Here is a 20413-nt window from a genome sequence, read left to right as displayed (position 1 = left end):
TGTCGAGCTTCGCTCCCAGAAACAGTGCGTTTTGCGCGGGTACCAGGTGGGACTTGGCATAGTTCACGGAGAATCCCAGGTCCGTGAGAAGTTGGACGGTCCTTGCCGTGTGCTCCACGGCGAGCTCCCTCGTCTTGGCTCGGATGAGCCAGTCGTCCAGGTAAGGGTAGACGTGGATCCCCTTGCGGCGCAGCTGCGCCGCCACCGGTGCAAGGCACTTGGTGAATACCCTGGGTGCCGACCGTAGTCCGAAGGGGAGGGCTTTGAACTGGTAGTGACGCCCTTGGACCACAAACCTGAGGAATTTTCGGTGCCCCTTTAGGATGGGAATATGGAAGTAGGCATCCTCCAAATCCAACGACGACAGGAAGTCTCCTTCCTCCAGCTGACCCAGGACGTGCTGGAGGGTGACCATCCGGAACTTCTGCGCCTTGATGAACTTGTTCAGACGTCGCAGGTCTAGGATGGGGCGCCATCCTCCCGTCTTCTTCTTCACGAGGAAGTATCTCTAGTAAACTCCGGAGCCCCGAAGCCTCTTTGGGACGAGTTCGATGGCGCCCTTCCTGAGCATCGCCTTTACCTCCAGGAGAAGCTGAGGGACGTGAAGCTCTTTCCTGGCCACGGGGGGGACGCGCGGGCACCTTCTTTGAAACTCGAGCGCGTGGCCCCGGGCTAAGGCGTCCAGCACCCAACGGTCGGTGGAGATGGACTCCCACACGCTGACGAAGCTCGCCAGCCGGCCTCCCACCGGGGTGCTTCGGTGGGGGCCCGACCCCACGGCCGGTTCAATCCTGTTTCGACGAGGCTTTGCCGCCTTGACCTCCTTGGCGACGACGGCGGGGTCCGCCAGACTTGCCTCGTCCTCTGTAGGCCTCCTGAGACGACGAGCGGGCCGCTTGACGGTAGGTGGAGAAACCGCCGCCGGAACCTTTGGAGGCGCCCTTGCCTTCGCTGCTCCGAAAGGGCGTCCGTCGTTGCTGCAGAACCCCAAGGGCCCGGGCCGTCTCAGTGTCCGCTTTAATGGCCTGAAGGGAATCGTCCACTGTTTTCCCAAACAGGTTGTTCCCATCGAACGGCATGTCCAGGACTCTGGTCTGTACGTCTTGACGGAAGTCCGTAGCCTTGAGCCATCCACGCCGCCTAAGGCACACGCCGTTGCCCAACTGGCGAAACCCAGTGTCGGCGATGTCCGTCGCAATAGTGATGGCGTGGTCCGACGCCACCTCACCTTCCTGCAGGATCTCCAGGGCATCCGCCCTCTTGTCGTCCGGTAGGAAGTCCAGCAGGGGAGCCAGTTTGTACCATAGCTCCCTGTCGTAGCGGGCCACGATAGCCAAGGCGTTGGCCGCTTTAATCGTCGTCGCTGCAGACGAGATGACCCTGCGTCCCATAGCGTCCAATTTCTTTCCCTCGCCGTCCGGTGGGGAAGTCGATGTGGAGGCCGCACCCCCCCCCCGCTTTCTTCCTGGCCGCCGCGGAGACGACGGAGTCCGGGGTAGGCTGCGCCCGGAGGCACAGGGGGGCCGCGTCCGGGACCCGGTACTTCTTCTCGTACCGGTCTCTTCTAGCTGGCGTCGTGGAAGGGTTCTTGAGGAGGGCGAGGCCCTCATCCCAAATGTCGTCCAGTAGAGGCACCGCGAGGACCGTCTTCCTCTTGGCCTCGCGCCGTTGATAAAGGAATCCTTCCTTTTTCTTCTCCTCAGGGCAGAGTTGGAAAAGCTCGGATGCCCTGGCGATCATGGAGTGGAACGATCCAATCTCGTCGGGCGGAGAAGCCCTGGTGGGAGGTGACGACGGTAGATCCTCGTCGTATACCTCGTCGTCCGTACCCGTTGCTGCCGTGTCAGTCCCCGTATCATCCCCCTCGGGTGGACGGGGAGGAGGGCTGGACGGGGCGCGACGGCTGAAAAGGAGGTGGAGGGTGAATCCTTCTTTTCTTGGGCGGGGGAACACCAGAAGGTCCCGGTTCAGGATCCCCCGACGGGAGAGGTTCCTCCGTCGGCAACGGTAGTCTCGTCCTTATCTCTGAGCATAAGGACTGTATAGCCAACAAAATGGCCGCCGAGTTGTCTTGCGGCGCTGGGAGAGGGGAATCCGACGGGCGATCAGGGGCCCCGTCGGCACCCTCGACGATGTCGTTGTCACCTGCGTCGGGATCCATCCCGACGGGCCGGTCTTCTTCCACGCCAAGGCCGTGGCTTAAGACCTCGATCAGCTCTTCCTCCGAGGTTGAAGCCGAATCTACGACGACGCCCTGCCCCCCCTTTTTCTTCCCCGCCGGGGATTTCACGGGGGTCCTATCGATGGGCACAAAAGAGGACTCCCTCCGAGGTGGCAGGGAGACTCTGAGCCCCGAGGTCGCCACCACTGGTGTAGCCTCCACAGGCTGAGCCAGGGCCGCCGCGACAGTATCGATAGAGGGCTTGGCCGGATGGATTAAGGCCTTCACCACCTTAGGTGCGCTCACCGCCTTATCCTTGAGGGGGGGGACACTGCCTCGCTCCCCCTCCGATGGGGCCTTCGAGCTCGACCGGGGCCTCTCCAGGAGCTTCGCCGGGTGCTCGCCCTTCCTCTTACCCGACCCAGAGCGTTGGACGTGGCTGAAGGTGCCGGGGAGGTTGCGCCCTGCCTGGCGCCCGTAGAGCCCGACCGTTCGGCGCTCCCGGTGCCAGCGGACTCGCGGTGCTTGGCCTTGTGTTGGACCCCCGTCGCCGGGGCGCCCTCAAAGGTCTTAGAAGACCGCTCGGATTTCTTCCTCTTCTTCTCGCCTGACGGGCTCTTCCCTTCCAGCCAGTTGGCGAGACGTTGATGGCGGTCCTTCATGGTCCGCTCCGACATATTGCCGCAAAACGCACAGTCCTTCTCCACGTGCGTCTTGTCCTCATGTAAGCAGTAGAGACAAAAGGAGTGTTCGTCCTCCTTAAAGACGTTCTGCAGCTGGCATCCAGGGCAGATCCTGAACAGCTTTCCGGGCGTCGAGCTTCCCTTCTCCTGGGCCATGTCCGGGCCTGAGAAGCTTCTGGAGTCCTCCAAAAGCGTAGCTCGACGAAATCTTCACCCTTGAGGGGCGCAGACGAATCCGACACGGGTCCCCGTTGATCGGATGGAGAGTCGGTGGAGCTTGAGGCTCTTTTGACCGAAAAAACGAAGTTTTTGAGAAAAAACGTGAAAAAAATAGCACTAACGCTCGAGAGCAATAGCACGAGGATCCCAACACATGAACGTGCGGTAAAAATCTGAAGATGGCTGCCAGAGGCGGTGCTTAGGTAGAGGGCAGTCATTGGATGTGGTCAGTATGACGCAGAGACCAGTGATTGGTTATTACTACGAAATACAGATCAGAAACGAAACTGATACGGGTTTTTTCTTTACCGAGGATTCCCAGCCTGACGACGGGGAATATTCATGAGCATGTGAATCCATGCCAGACCCCATGCTGGAGAAAGGTGCTCTTCTACCCTGCCAAAACCTTGCTTTCATCTCTTAATCTGCCTATCCAGTTCCCACCTGAAACTCTCCCCTACACTTCTTCATCTAGAAACCTCAGCGTCATCTATGACCCTTCTCATGCCTTCTCTACTTTCATCACCAAATCTGGAACAGCAGCTTGCCTCAACCTCCTAAATATTAGGAAAATCAGGCACCTCCTTCCATTAAACACCGCCAAGCATCTCTTAACCACTCGTGCCTTCTCTAAAATGGACTACTGTGCCAGAAACATAGTCAGGGAGACGAAAAAGGGTTTCTGTCCGCTCAACAAGGGAAATGTGAAACGATGTGTATTTCTAACACCAGATATCTGATGCGGTCTCTTGCCCATCTGAAGAACAAGTTATTTGCCCCAGGTAACGTTCTTTCGACTGGATGCTCCTCCCATGTATTCCTCATCTATGATAGACTCCCAAAACAGTATCAGGTTCTTTTGGAGACGGGGCTAAGAATTGAGAGTTACCGTTGATCCAGAATGGCGCATAGTACTGCCTTCCCAAATCTTTCTTCATTGGTATGTGTCCAAACAGTTATGTTTTGTGAACGTGTGGAAGGTGGAGCAGGTAGCTGCCTTGTAGATGTCCTTTATCGGAACTACCCCTGAATGGCAGAGGAAATTGCCATGCCCCTAGTGGAATGAGACCTTAAACCTTCTGGGGGATCTTTCCAAGGTAGCTTGTAGCACTCCAAAATAGCCAGTGTGATCCATCTGGATAGCGTCTGTTGGGTGACTGACAGACCTAGTTTACGACGTGTATAACCAATGAAAAGTTGGTTGTGCTGTTGCAACTTTGCCAGCCTCGAAATATAAAAGCTTAGAGCTCTCCTCGGATCGAGTCTATGGAATCTTTCCTCTTCCTTGCCAGGATGAGGTGGAGAATAGAAAGCCGGAAACACAACTTTCTGTGCTAAATGGTAATCCGACACAATCTCTGGTAGAAAATAGGGTTTGACCTAAGGGACAAGCTTATACTTGTAAAAAGTGGTAAAGAGAGGTTTACATGATAATGCATGCAACTCACTCACTCTGCAGGCTAATGTTATTGCTACTAACAAAATGGTTTTGTAAATTACAAGTCTTAAATGGCAGGAATGAAGTGGCTCGAAACTACTGCACGTCAAAAACGTTAAAACAAAAATAAGGTCCCAAGTTGGTACTTGGAATGTTGTTGGAGGTAACAGTTGGGAGTCCTTTAAGAAATTGAATTAAGGGTATTTTGAAATAGGATGTCTCTTCCGATGTGAGCTTGAATATGGAAAGCGCTGCTAGATAACCCTCGATTATTCCAATCTGGAACCCCAGATTTGGAAAATGTAGTAGAAAAGATAACACCGTGGGTGTATCGCATTGAAAATCCTTTTCCCAGCACCAGCTGCAGAACTTGTTCCAATGGCAGTGGTATGAGAATTTTGTTGCTGGCCTTCTGGCCGAAAGCAAAATCTCCATTACGCCATCCGGGAGGTCCCAATCCTTAGCCTCTCAGAAACCATGCGTGAAGGCTGAGTGTCTTGACCTCTGGCTGGAGGACCCGACACTCCTCTCGCGAGAGAAGGTCCTTTCTTTGTGGAAGATGTATTGAGGTCAGATGGTCGCATGCCTTTGTCATGTCAAGAGTTAGTAATGCTGCAGGGACTTTCAGCACACAATAACTATCAAGTTGCTAACTATCCTAACGTTATTTGCAGTTTGTCTATTCACAATTAATCCTATTTGTTCCATTCCTATTATGCTGGCGAGAACCTTTTCTAATCTCTGGGAAAGAACTTTAGTATATATCTTTATATCCATATTTAGTACTGCTATGGGGCAGTATGAAGCGCAATCCTCCAGAATCCGGCCTTCCAAAGGAAAAACTGTAATTCTCTCTTCTGCCATCTTGGGGTTACTCACCCCCCTTTCCACACATTTGTATTTTGTGTTTATATTTGCGCAAAAAGAGAACTTGGCAGAATAAACTGCATTTGGCGCACATGCCAAAAGTTCATCAGAGAACCAAAGAAAGAAAAATAGGTGGTATCACAAAATGTAATTCAAAAGATGAGCCTTGAGAGATTTGCGGAAAAATAGGATGGTGCCGATTTTTCACAGTTTATAAGTGAGTGCGTTCCAGAGATGGATCAAAGGGATCATGATGGACGATACAGATGAAGAGTTGTAAGGTAAGGGGGGGGGGGGAACCAGGCCATGGATGCATTTAACTATGGCACACAGTATTTTGAATTCTATTGAGTGCTTTACTGGCAGCCAGCGTAAAGATCTCTGTAACTGAATTTTGATTGTTGGTTTCGGTCTTAAGCACATACTTAGTGACCAATCTCAATTTTTGATGGATTGAGTTGTAATCTGTTGAGGATCATCCATCATTTAACGTCATTCATACAGTCCAGAATGTTTTTCAGAGTGTCAGTGGAATTATGAACCTGGAAGTTAATCTGTGTGTCATAAGCATAAGAGTGGTAATGCAGGCGGAAGTTGGCAATAAACAGAGGCCAAATTTAGATATTAAAAAGGAGCGGCGATAGCGAAGAGCCCTGAGGTACACCACAGTGAACAGAAAGTGAGTCCGAGAGACAGCCCCGCAAAATAACTTGTTGGGTACGTACCGTAATGAAGAAATGAGCTAAACCAGGCTAGTCCTTGCTGTGAGACATCTGCCACTTCAGAGAGCCTGTGCTGTGTCGAATGCTACAGAGATCGCATAACAAGCAATGTCCCGGTGCCCTCATCAACAGACTTCAAAATATCACCCGATTAGCAGGGCTGCTCTGTACCATGTGAGGGATGAAAACACAATTGCAAAGGATCTAGTAGAAGATCTTCCTCAACATGAGTCTAGAGTTGGCTGGTAACCAACTTCTTAATAATTCTTGTGGGCCATGACAGACCTTCAGTTGGCCGGCAGTTGGAACAAATCCCAGGATCAAGAGGCAATATCTTCAATAGCGGGAATACCATTGATGATTTAAGATGTCCTGCAGAGGGCTAAGCAACGCAACAGAGAATGTTTATTTAAACTAGTTGGTAACCCATCAAAACCAGGCACTTTTTCAACTTTTAGAGATTTCATGGCTAGCAGGATTTCCTCTTTTGCTATAGTTAAGTTCTGCATGAGTCCCACAGGCTGATTCATGGAAGTTGCGCGCCGAAAAATGGGGTATTTGTGCCTCAATTCTGCCCGCAAATCCCCATTTGTTAAACAGGGATTTGCGGGCAGAATGGTGCACAAACCCCTGATTTTTGGCACACAACTTCCATGAATTAGCCCCCCAGTCTCTTTCCTTCTTATGCTATTTAACCTTGCCGATTTATCTATAAACAGAGCTTGCTATGCTCTAGAGGCACCCCATCTAGACCCTTCATCTGTTTGTTCTGATGGGTTATTAAAAAAGAATTCAGCTATTCCTTTCCCAATCTCTTCCCTCACTACTAGATCCCTCACAAGTCCTCTGTTCATCTTCTATATATGTGGTCCCTCTGTTGTCAACTGCCCTATTTCTATGAAAACCGGGATACAATCAGTCTTAAAAATCCAATGTTCAATGAAAAGCATTTGAAGGGACGCAATAAATTATATTTACTTTGAACCTGAACAGAACCTAGTGCTTGAGAGCTCTACCAAAACTTGGCTGCTCCATGGTACAAAATGCAAACAACATCATGGTGATGGTGGCAGCTATGTTACAGTGTGGGTCATTTTGTAGAAGATAGTGCAACTGTGTAAGTTAGCAAGAGATTTGTTTAATATTGCTGTTAAGATCTTCTTTCATTCCATGCTCCTTGGAACATTGCTATGCTTCTGTGCTGTGTTGCAGGGTTATTAAACAGAACAAGGCACCCAATCAATTCATTTAGCAATACATTTTAATGTCAATCACTGGATTTGTATGTTTTCTGCATATCTTACAACCTTGAGCTGTGTGAGGGGTCAGTAATGCAAGGCAGATAACTGTAGATTTCTCAAAATATGCAATTTTATTAAATAAATTATATTAAAAACCACCTTGCTTGCCCTACTCTACAGAGGAATTCTCTACCTAGCCTGAAGACTATGGCAACATTCTATAGCATGGGACAACTGGCCTTCACACTAAACAAACATACAAAGGAAATTATATAGTAACACAATATAATAAACAATATCAACACAATTTCTAAATGGCCTTCTCCTGTCCTGGCTAAGATCCCTTCCCCAGGATTCAAAGTCAACTCCAAAATGTTCAGAAAAAGAAAAGAAAGGTTTTGAACCAGCTCTTGAAAGTTCAAAGTCAATGAAAAAGTTCAGCAAACAAAATTCCACTGGTAACAACTCTTTGTTCCTGGATGAAAAGATCCCCTTCCAACTTCCAGAAAAAGAAATAGCACCAATGGTAATCCTGGTTATGATATATTGTCTCTTCTTTCAGATAAATTGTCAAAGTTTAAAAAAGAAGGTGTAATATTTCCCCAATGTCAATAATACACATTTCTTTAGGACGTCTACAGTTACAACTTTACATTTGGTATATTTGTCAGGATACTTTCTCTGGGTAGCTGCTTCTATTTTCAACAACGATACTTCTACTTTTGGTACTATGAGAACAGTCACCTTTGTCCCACAGTACGTTACTTCCTCAAATCACTTCAATGTGACATCTGCTGACAACTTAATATACCACCACAATTCAAGTACCACTACTACTGCTCAGTACTTTGGAATGGTAAGTCAGGCTCTGACAAGACACTTCAACCTCTTCAGGCAGGCAAGTCACTCTTCCTTTTAATAACTTTCTAAAAAGGTGCCGCCTCTTTGCCTCTTCCATCTGTTTGACTACCTTAAGAACAACCTGCTTCTGCCCACAAGACTCACTTCTTTCTAACCTCAGCAGTCTGTAGCACCACAGGTTGCATTTTACTTCAAAGTATTTTTCCCAAGGATGTGTTTGCTCCTTCCGCAGCTTTACTTCCACCTTTCTGCCAGTCATCAGCCCAAGTAATTACGAAGAAGTTTATGTGCCACTCTCTCAGCTTCAGGCAACAATGGTGTATTTGTTGCTTAAGCCACTTAACTGTTAACAACTTCACAGTATAATTACATAGTTCTTTAACTCTTGGCAAGACTGGTTTCACTATAAGAAGGGGTTACCTCTTGGCTTGGGTACATTTCAATACTTAAAACTCGTACTTCTTTGAAATAGAACAATTGTCATTTCTGGATACAGTATAGGATTTAGTCTTTCAAGTGAAAACACAATTGGGCATACACAACATCTCTTTAAGCAGATTTTAAGGTTGAATAAAGAATTATATTCCATGTAACGGTAAAGTATGAGATTCTGACTTCCTTTGGGAATTACGATTAGGCGCATGCAACCTCCTTTTGATGTGGTTTTGACTCTTCGTAATTTGTAACGCGTATATAAACGCTGTTAGGTATTCGGCAATGGTTTCGGGAGCGTCCTCTTTTGTTAATTAGGGACATGCGACCACTGTTATCAAATAATTGGGCCTCATTCCAAGTTTGCCAGTCCAGTAACAACGGTACCGGTAAGCTTGCAGGTACCATTGTTACCAAACCGGCAAACTATGAATGCTGCTCGCGGGTGCCTTCCCGTCCACCGGATATGACCTGGCGGGCATACCGGCACCCTTGAGCAGCCCATGTCAGATGCACCGGCACCATTGACGAATGGTGCCGGTGCATCCGACCCCCCCATTCCCATGGGAAACATTTTTTTCCGGCACCCGGGAATGGGCAATTACCGGGTCCGCCGGGGCCAGAATGCCTCGGTAATTGCCCATTCCTGTGTGCCGGAAAAAAAATGACTCTAGTGGCAGCCGTGCCGTTTTTACTGGCACGGCTTTCGCCAGTCATAATGAGGCCCATAGTCTTTAAATGCTTCAACAATGATTTTCAATGATGTTCGCTTCTCACACGAGTGCTGATCTGCAACGTTCTATGTGCGTGCTACATTTCTATTGTTAATAAGAGTTCAGATATAACAAACAGCTTTCACTCGCATTATGCAATATGCAAGTCACTTAGGAGCTGGCTACAATTACCGGCAAGGCTCACGCAGTGTATTTGAATGCCATGCTTCACTCACCGGCTTCATTGACACTGGTTGTGCTGGCTGCGCTGCTTGCATGACGACTTCAACCACTTCCACTGCTTCTGGCTTGGTGGGGATCCACACCCTTCTTCGGTCCGGCCACTTGGTAGGAAAAGGAACTCCCAAATCGAGACCCTCTGCTTGCCTTCTGCTTCTGGTCTTAGTATCCTGCATGTTCACAGCAATCAAGTTCACATGGGGAAAACTCAGCCTCTTGCAAGTCTTCCTCTGCACTGCAAGTTTTGGGAGAACAGGACTCTCAGAACGTGCAGGTGAAATGGGCTGTCTCTACGTTCCAGCGTCCCTTCTGTGCTCAGACTTCCTTGTGATTTGACAGCCTTGTGGTTCTCCTCTACTCCTACTGCTACAGCCAGCCTTCCAGTTCTCGTTCCATTTCCTTCTACTCCCTCCTTTCCTGATAGGGCCTTTTATGCTTCACAGGTTCAATGACTATTCAAGTGTGATCTATTAGCCTTAATTGCCAGACTACTGCAATGGCTACTAGGCTTAACTGCCTGATTTCTACATCTGGCTGCCCTTTTCAGCGCTCTTCTTCATCTCAGCACCTCTAGAATTCTGGGACTTGTAGTTTCTTTTAACAAAGTTAGGTTTTTCCACTTTTAAAGTATTTGTAAGGGTTGATTTACTTCGCTTAAGGCTTTTAACCGAGGTCTATGAGAATTAGCTATGACAGAGGAAGATGGTTTAGTTAAGAAAACATTTCCATAATCCGCCACACTGTACCCTTGGGATTGAGGAAGGTATTTAGTTTGAGATACCAAAAAGGATCTTTTTTAGGCATAGTTTGTTCTGAGTTTATATCCTTGGGATTTACAACCTTAGATCTAATAGGAGATTGAGAGACATTAAAATGACAATAAGCCATAACCTTTTTAGGTACAGTGGTAAGAATTGTCCAGTCAGAGGAAAACTACTCTGTCTCATCCCAAGGAATCTCCTCACCACCCTGGGCCCCATCTCCTCCCAGGTGATCCTTCCGCAGTGCACCACCTCCAGAGTTGGGATCAGGAAGCATCTGCCTTCCCCTGGCCAACTCGGAGGAGACTTTAAGCAGGGTTTCAGTGAGGGATCTGTAAGCTTCTTCACAGCTGACAAAAACAATGTCTTGATACAGTATAAAGAAAATAGCTCTGTGGGAATAGAGACGACCAGACTTGGAGGTTGAAATAATGCTTTAATTATAATTTTGAAACACAGGCAGGACTTATGCAGGCATCCTGCCTGTGTGTTTCATTTAGTCCCTTTCCCGGTATGAAGGCTCATTGTGATTGCCTACCTGTTGGATTTTTATCTTTTTAGCATCGGATGGCAAAATATCTTCCCTTAGTTATCTCACCAGGATTCTGCTTCAGCTGCCATATAGTTTAGTGTAAGGATGGTGTTGGTGCCCTCTGCCCTTGCCTCGCTTCTTGTCACTCTGTCGGCTAGGCCCACTGATACCGCGAGCTCTCGTCTGCAGTGTCCTCCTCCTCCTGAAATGAAGGAAATGGTTGTGATGCTTTGTATCCACGGATCCGTTTTTAGAGGGGAGGGACATGCTTTAGACCAATCCCTGCTTAGCTCCCCCTGTCCTCCTTCCCATCCCTTATTCTCCAACCTGGTGTTAGTCTGGGCCGCCAAGACAACTTCCCCACTATCTGTGCGGGTGCACAGAGTTCTTCGTCTTTCAGTGTTTTCCCGAGAACGGGTGGCTCTGTCCTGACCTTCCATGGTTGTCCTCCTCGCTACTTCTCCTAGACTGTCTTCCGGGCCTCCCATGCCCTCACCTCAGCTGTTGCAGGTCCCTGCTTGATAAGTCATTCTGCAACACGACCAGGAAGGGAGGGTGTGAATTCCCGGGTTCCCAGTGTTTGACTCACTTCTCAGTATTTCAGTTTGGGGCTGGAATTCCCGGTGGTGGCTTTAGTACCGAACGTGGCCATGTCAAAGCTTGGGTCGGCCCCTCCAGTGTCGGCTTTGTTGGCAAGGGCGGCTTCACCGAAGTCCTGCACCGTCTTACCCGAAAGTCAGCTGAGCCAGCTCCAGCGCCTTCTTCCTTTTTCAATGTGGTCTGGCACGAGTACAGAGCCGGTGGCTCTATTGAGTGCTCAGACCCCTTCACAATCTCCTTACCAGGAGCTGTGGCTTGTACTGCTTTTGTTAAAACACTGGTGATATTTCTTGTTAATGTATAATATTGAAAAGAAAGTTCAAAAATAGAGTTAGTGGGTTGTGTGTATGATATATGGCATGATTTCTGAAAGAGCTTGAAGTTAAGTTGACCAAGTTCACGCTCACTCTAATGTCCATTCACTCTATTCTCAACACTCATCCCATTGTAACTGATCCTGTGTGAAAATAGGATTTGCAGGAAGAAATCAGCAGTGCCCAATCCAAACACCAGGGTAGGCAAATGAGGAATGGGTGCTTTCCAGAGCAAAGGTGACAGGTGATGGTCTAAGAAATTAAAACACACATAGGTCTGCACATCAAACAGTGAGCTTGGCAATCTGGTAGATGATATGAAATAGAAATAGTGGTAATGGGCAGAAGGCAAAAGCCTTTCATTCTACGGGCAATGTCTGGTTGGGTATATAGGTTGGGCTCACTCAGTCCAAGCTTGTTTGGGAAAACAAAATAGTTTTGTAGGAAGGATTGCAAGAATCTGTAGTTGTTACATAGCGGGTGCTTGCTGGAAGACTACAGTAACATTGCACATGTTCCTTAATGGTTTCCTCTGCATGGCTGCCCTTTCCAAGATGGTGATTTTCATTCACAGCCTTGAGGTCATGATGTGCGTCCTCAAATCACTCTCAATGCAAAAGTTCTGGAACATGATTTAAAACTTGCCTTCGCTTGTGAACAGCAACTTTCCCTCCCCTGCCTGTTTAGGCCACTTCAGAAATACACTATTGACATCATGGATACCAGGGACATTATGGAAGAAGTGAGAGAGCAGTGTCTTGGTTTCTTGTGCTCGGACATGGTTCTGGGACCAGAAACGATTCTGAGCTCTTAAAGAGTTTCCTCCCTCACACACTTACATCGGAGGGGCTGTGGCAAGGACATGCTCCTCAATTCAACATTCCCCAAAAGAGATAGGCCAAAGAAGATGTTGAATGCACCTGAGGATTACAGTAGTTATTGTAGGAAACCTTCCATACTCAGGAGATTAGCGTCCCCCCATCATGGTCCCAGGATGCTGTGCATATTACTTAGGATATTTGTTAGTAGCAAATCTTAGCTAATTAGTGTATAGTCAGTTTAGGTATTGTTGGGGGGGGGGGCTTTTGTTCCAAACCCCCAAGCGCGTTAGGATGCAGCAGAGGCCTGGAAGTGTGCTGTAGGGCCTTGGGGAGGAGAGTGGGGGGGGGGGGGGGGGGGGGGGGGTTATCACCAGTGATTATAGTGCAGGGAAGGTGATGTATACTTTAGCTTTAAAACACAATGGGGCTTAGACGCCATCTTACATAGTAGCAGCCATATTGAAATCGAGGCCTAACTTTGCACTGCAGCCTGAGTCACAGACATGAAAATAAGTATGCATGCAGGAATAGGTTCTAACATGGGCTCTGGTGAGAAAGGCCAGAGCTGCAGAGATTCACAGACCTTTCATTGTCTCAAGTAGCTAGCATTCGTATCCCGGAAGGAATGCGCCTTGCAAGGCCACAAGGGGGTTGAGAGCTCTCTGCAAAAAGCGATCAGACGAGAAGGAGGGCACAAGCCTCAGACCTTCCCTGTCCCAGCTATAAGCAATAGCACCCAGATGCCCCATCCCAAGACTCCCCAGTATTACAAGGTACCAGTCAGTCGCAGACCACCGAACATAAAACTGTTGGACCCCCAATCGATCAAGAACGATCAGAAAGCAGGGACCAGTTGCCTTCACCATAGGGCACTCGATTTAAGCTTGGATGGGTAAAACAACATAGCCAAAAAGAGGGTGGGGCGCTTTGGACGGGCACCGACCTGTAGATGCAATGACCTTGAAGTATCCTATTGCCCATTGTCTGCAGTACTAGGTGCACATTAGGTTAGAGCATGCATTGTTTTTTCTTCGCATAATTGCCAATTAATTGCATCTTTGGACTTGATGATGCGCAAGGAGGAGTCCACGTGGAAGTAGATGGACAGACAAGGCTGGCCCCAGTGGCCTGGCATCCCTTATGGAGCAGGTAGCTTATGTATTGGGTTGCACCAACCAGCCATTTGGATTTGTACATTATGTAACTTAAGTCAAAGATGACGCTGTGTGCCTTCATAAAGTGTTGCTTGTACTGATTTTGACAGAACGTTCCGTGGCAGCAGAGTTCTTTACTGGCGCACTTTTATTTTTGTGGAAATAAAATGTTGTTCTCCTTGCAAGTGGTGTGCTGAGCCTTTTTCCCTAGTGGGTTGCATTTTTTCTGATGTGAGCGTTGAGGGGTTTCTCTACATTTTGCAGAAACAGTACAAGGAAAGAGTTTATGATTACCAGGGACTATAGGGTAAAGGTGACTTACTTAGTAAAAACACTAGATATTGAAAGAAAGAAATTGATTACAGACATCAGCAGAGCCCTTCCTTCCTTTCAATGTCAGTGCTAGCTCTTGGCATGATTAAAACCTCCAAAGAATTGCAGGAGGACCAACTACGTGAGTAGAGTTTGGTGTGAGGGTATGTGGTAACAAGCTCGATGAGCAGACCGCCAAATCCTTTTTCTTACAGCTCTTCTCCCACTCATTTGGCCAAACCAGAAGAAGAGCCATGCCGGTATTTTTTTTCATTTTAGTCTATTCCTCCTTCCCCCCACTGCTCGCGTTTGGCAGCCACATTTATGGTGGCTGATGGCATAAGGCCACAGGGGACTGGTGAGACAGATTCCCCAGTGGTACCATATACATCTCTTAACAGGAATTATTGTTAATGTCAAATTTATCATAACAAGCATTAGCAAAGTTACTAGGTCTAACTTTGTAAATGTAGAGAGGTACGTCTTTTTTTTTCTTGGAGGGGATTACAAAAATGATTATCCTTACATTAACAAAGACAAAACTATGTATTTTCCGATGATGGTTGTACATGCACAGATATGGGGAGAAAAGGACATTTAAAATTCCATAGGAGTGGACATACCGGTTAGAGAATGAACAAGCTCGGATGTCTCCACATCATACAGATTTGCTGTTCTATCCCAGGATGCAGTGACAGCCTGCTTGCCTCCAACAAGCCAATCAGCGGCTATCACCACTCCTTGGTGACTTTTCAGAGAGGTCGTTGGTGCTCTAATAGTTGGACAATCACTAGCAAAATCTCCATCTGCCTCAGCTTCATCCTTATCGGAAAAGTCAACTTCCTCTTCTCCAGACATCTGCTGTTAAAAATAAAGAAAACATGTTTATGCTTCCATGTACTATGATTCAATACACATTCAATGCTGATGTTAACCTAAACTAGTAAACGCAGGCTCCTGTCTGTTTAACCCCTTAAGTGCCAAGGACGAGCATGCTCGTCCTTTTTGCATAGACTTGCATAACAGCCTGGCAGTTAAGTAAACACAATTCTTAGATATGATTTTAAATTACCTGTGTATCTACACAATGACTGTTCAATAACAGCAGTTTATTTTTATCAGGCATCATTTCCCTAATGGAACAGTATAGTAAACACTTGTACGTTGAATTGGGATGAATTCAGAATTCTAAGATTGGTACTTAAAAACACTATAGAAACACTTTTTTTCCATATTGTTTTACATTTTAAAAATATCTTTTTAGTCGCGTATTCGTGTTCTTTCACAAACATACGAAAATGTTAGTATGAAAATATAAAAAAAAAGGAAGCTAAAACAAACATCCAATATAACTTTAGGCAAATGGATACAGATAGTAGTGTTTTCCATTTTTTTTAAGGTTAGTGTTCAACAACTGAGCTCATTGTATTGTTGAGCTGGGCAAGCACCTGGTAAAGTAAAAGAGCACCCAGCAATATAAAGTTACTTTGACACCATCAAACCCCATTGTTCAAGACCGTGGAGGTTTTGTCGATTAGGAAATTATTTTAGTTGTTTAAAATTTTGAAACCTTATTTTGGTATTTTTTTCAAATACATTAAATGCTCGTCATTGTATTGGCTGTTTGTTTATGCGACAAAAAAGTACTGGTCACCCAACGTACATGCCCTAGCACACACTGCACATTAGCTACAATAGAACATTCTTTAACATGAGTTGTAACATTCACATCAAAACTAATGATACAAACCACAAAATGTGAGCATCATCTGTAACCTTATCTCAGTAGATAAAAATATAACAAAAATAAGCCCATCACCTGTATGGCTAATTATGCCACACCATCTGTGTCCTCCACTCCCGATCCCAATGTCATATTTGTGGTTTCTCAAATACAATGCACATGGTAGCAAAGAGCTGATGTATATTTTAAATCAAAATCAAAACTAAGACGGTCTAACTCCTGTTTTAACGCTGGTAATCTTCCTCAATTTGATTCCTTCTCATGATCACCTTTTACGTTATGTTGATTTATACCGTGCACTGCTACCACCCAAGGGCAGTTTCCAGGCGCTCACATGGCTCTGCAAGAAGAGGTCAGGGTTGGTTAGTGAGGGAAGAGTGATAGGATAGGTCCAGAACAAGGAGAAACTGGCATCCAGGTGTGTTGGCTTGCGGATGGTTGGTTGCGTGCACTGGCTTATTGTATCCATATGAATAAGGGCCAATGCCTGGGATGTTTCTATGACTGTTATGTCGGAGTGTGTCTGGGTGTTTTATGTGTAGATTGGAAGGTATTTCAGGTTGTGCACACTGGCTTGTATCCGTATGGGTAAGGTCCAGTGTCCAGGTTTGCTGTTGTAAACTTGTGTTACTTGGGTTGGGTGTGTGTTAGTGTATAGGTTGGCTAGCCCACTGGGCGTATATAGCATATGGTGGCGTGTACGAGGGAGCAGGAGCGGGTGGTAAGTACATTTGCTAATCTCTACATTCTTCTATGTGGCTAATCTACACAATTCTATATAGTGATACACCTGGTTAATTTCATAATCCAAGTGTGATGCGTGGCTAATTTTCACAAATCTGTCTAGATGGGACGCAAGCTAATATTCACAAATCTGTAAACAATCGACGCAAGCTAATATTCACAAATCTGTCTAGTTGTGACAGAAGCTAATATTCACAAATTTGTCTAGATGTGATGCAAGCTAATAATCCTAGTTCTGTCTAGATGTGGCACAAGCTAGTATTCATAGTTCTCCGCTAAACCAATCACTATCCTCTGGGTCGTACTGTCCCATCCAATGACCTCCACATTGCAGGCCTGCAGATGTTGAGCAGGGGCACACCAGAAAGGAGCAGCGCTGTCGCAGCGATCGCTCTGGTGGAGTGGGCTCTCGGACGGCCAGCAGAGGCCAGGTAGTCAGGCGGTGACAGTGCATGATGAGGCAGGAGAGCCATCTTGAGATGGAAACCTTGGACAAGGCCTTCCCAGGATTCACATGTCAAAAGTTCACAAACAATTGAGAAGTCTTCCGGAAACCCTTTGTGCGTGCCACATAGAACTTCGAGGCACGAGCAACGTCCAGCGAATGTAAGGTCCTCTCCGCCGGTGAAGGGTTCGGGAAGAAAACGGGCAACACCAAAGGCTTGTTGAGGTGGAATTCCGATGGGAACTTTGGCATGAAAGAGGGGTGCGCACGCAACACCACCCTCAAATCGTGGAAAGTCAGATACGGCTGCTTACAGGACTGGCACTGGATTTCACCCACTCGTCTGGCTGAGCTGATGGCCACAAGGAACGCAGTCTTCCACGAGAGAAACTTGAGTGGGGCCCGATGCATAGGTTCGAAAGGTGCCCCCCATGAGTCTTGTCAGGACTATGTTGAGTTACCATGCCGGAGCACTAAAGGAGTTGGGGTGCCCTTTTGGGAAGCAGCTGGGCACTACAAATACTAAATAACACAAAAAACAACAATAAACGGTGCATAGGAACTGGTATTCTACACCTTCAATATTTGCTAACTTAGTGAGATACCTTTTTAGTCGGGGCACATGTATTTACTCCTTCCCCGAGGCGCATCATATTTGTGCATGAATCAAGAAAATAAATGCCACAACAGCCATAACATTTTGGTAAATTATTATTAATGTGATATTGGCACACTGCAATTTGCATAAAAAAGAAAAAATATATATACACATGGAAGTTTTGATATACAAGACATGAAATGTAAGTACACTAAATGAGGTAAAGAACCTTGTTGCACATTCCTGTTCTTTAGAAGTAATAGTAAAGAGCCAGACTTAGAAAGGGCAATAATGCTGGTGAACAGAAACCCAGTGCTGGAGGGGAAAAGGAGTAGGAGTGAAAGAGTATCAAAAGGCAAGCATCCCTGAGTTGAGTCAGGTCAAAAGGAAAAGATTAATGGAAAAATGTTTTTGATTAAAATTGGAAGACTTGGTATGAAAAATAAAATCTAGGCCAAGTTTTCTTCCACCATAGAATTAAGTGAGAAACTAAAAATAAAATATTTATCAGAGAGAAATTTTAGCAATAACTAACAAATCTGGGTATTAGGTTCATACGCCAGAGGTTTCTCTGTGTATACTACAACTCTAAAGTGTATACATCTAGGCCCTGTCTTAGGAAATACAGGGTGGTTCAATTTTCACAAGTATAAATACTAAATTTAAGTTAATGAATAGTTGAACAAATCCATTGTTCTTGCAGCTGTTATTGGTTTGATATGTTCTGCTCATGCGTAAATGTCCATAATTTTAAAGAGATTGACTCCATGAATTCTATCAGGAAACCCCCATTGGGTCTGCCAACGCGTGTTATGGGATTGCTCTCAAAGGAGCAGGAGAAGAGAAACACAGCTTCCAGATAGTCTGTTAGTTCCCCACAAAGGTGAAATATTTCATCTGTCCAAACACTGGAGGTGGAATCCCCTTAATCTTGATCGCATTTCGGTGGTCTAGAGCTGTCACTTTCTTCAGGGCGGAATCATGGTACCCTGTTGGGAAAGGGGGACAAAAAGAAGAAAAAAAGAGAAAAAAAAATAGATTGGAATTCTAGTCTAAAAATCAAAAGTTAAAGCTGGGTGGCAAGTCCCAGGCTTGAATTATCTATTTGTATCAAGTCTGCTATAAAGTTAACCATTGACAAGTTTTGTGTACAGCACCGGAGTGCTAGTTGCCCCCACTATGGTAGGAGAAAGGAAAAAAAAACATTCTTCTTGTTCTCACCTAGTGGGGTTGTGGAACAGTCTCCATGGCCGTGAGATTGAACCTGCACGCTAGCTCCCGTAGCCCAGACGGTCCGGCGGCGAGGTAGCTGAGACACAAGGTGTGCCTGGCGAGTTTGATGTGCTGCACTTTGCCTAGGGATGTGGAAAGAACCTCTGCGTGGTGGTATTCCAGGCGAGGGGGGGGGGGGGGGGGCCGGAGGGCAGATGAATGCTCGTAGCCGCTTCCCGGTATGCCCGCACTCAATGTTGCAGGTGCTTGAAAAGTTGCGCCTGAAACGAGATAGAATTATAGAGAGCGTAATGAGGAGATAAAATTCCTCTTCTGCTGGTAAGTTGAACGGAGGGTGGGAAACAGAAGGGTGGGTAGGCAGCTGTGTATTTCCACATGGTGCCGGCTGCTGAATAATACAGGCGAGCGAAAAACCGCCGTGTAATTCCTTCGCTGCGGTGTCTGGAGGAGAAAAGCCTCACTCTGCAAACCAGTTGCTAGGTGACTGGGAGCTATGCTTCTCCGTGTCACGTGACCCGGAAGTGGCGGTTTACTGACGACTGAGGGAAAAGGCAGTGGCTGGACGGGGGAGGATGATAGGTCCGTCCTAGGGGGTGTTTGTGAGGAAGTGCATGAATTGGTCCTACCCAACTGGTGGAAAAAACAAACAAATACTCGGTAGAATCAAAATTCGAATGTTTCTGGCCGGCTGAGTAAGTCGTAAACGGAGAGAGAAAAAAAATAATATGGGTGAATACTGTCCATGAAATGTAGAGCATACATGGAGTGAGGAAAGTCTTAGGCTGTAAAGACGGATGGACTTCCATGTGAATTTGTGGGACTCTGTGCATTGGGTCCCTACGTGGTGTGGGGGCCAGAAAATTGTACATGAGTATGCATCTAGGGGCCCTGTTTGTGTGTACACTTGGCCTCAAATACTCGTGATGTTCATAGACCAAACACATATCAATGTATTTGAAGGGCAAAACTTTGTGGAGGGGGTTGGGGGGCGCGCGCTCAGCTATCTGTGATGGTGATCCCAGGAAGGGGATAGAAGAATCCTACTCGAGGTCCTCCCTGGGTCAACATCTAGCATGTATGTGCTCTGTGCCTCAAACACATAAAATGATCACTGCATGGTGATCAAAGGTGATAAGAGTCTGAAAACATTGTTGGCTCTTTGGCAACATAGTAGCCCCTATGTGGGTGCAAAGACTTCGTGGGTGGTCACCCAATATTAGTATGGCACCAATCCCTTTGGTTATTGCAGGGAGGTGTCGGTTTGAATCTCGGAGAATAGTGGGATGGTGTCTAAGATGGTATGTGTTGTTCATTTAGACCGTTTTCCCAACTGTCAAGCCTGTGGATCCAGCAACTTTCCAGTCCCAGGAGGCATTGTTGTGTACCTGAGCTGGTTGGTAACTTTTCCAGGGCCCCACCATAGCATGTCTTCAGGTGTATGTTTCATGTTGAGGTAATGTTGGGCCAGCGGTGAGGTTTCTTTCTTGCACCTGATCCTAGATCTGTGCTCGGAGATGCAAATGTTGACACTACGCATGGTTTGTCCGACATATCTTAAGCCACAGGGGCACTCGATAC

General features: G+C 46.6%; 1 protein-coding gene across 8 annotated transcripts in view; it reads right to left on the bottom strand.

Moving 5' to 3' along the window:
• The window catches only part of WDR37 (WD repeat domain 37), a 2160746-nt gene that overhangs the window by 910346 nt on the left and 1229987 nt on the right, over positions 1-20413 (bottom strand). For 6 of the 8 annotated variants that reach the window (XM_069648008.1, XM_069648012.1, XM_069648014.1 and 3 more), the window contains one exon: positions 14695-14932. In XM_069648008.1, the coding sequence (XP_069504109.1) occupies positions 14695-14932 (238 nt within the window). The remainder of the gene's footprint in view (positions 1-14694; positions 14933-20413) is intronic. The other 2 variants (XM_069648013.1, XM_069648015.1) reach the window with 1 other exon arrangement.

This window comes from Ambystoma mexicanum, chromosome 2q, assembly GCF_040938575.1.
Source record: "Ambystoma mexicanum isolate Mex_15411 chromosome 2q, UKY_AmexF1_1, whole genome shotgun sequence".
Taxonomy (NCBI): Eukaryota; Metazoa; Chordata; class Amphibia; order Caudata; family Ambystomatidae; genus Ambystoma; species Ambystoma mexicanum.
The sequence above is the reverse complement of the archived record's forward strand: the minus strand, read 5'-3'. Positions and strand labels throughout refer to the sequence as shown.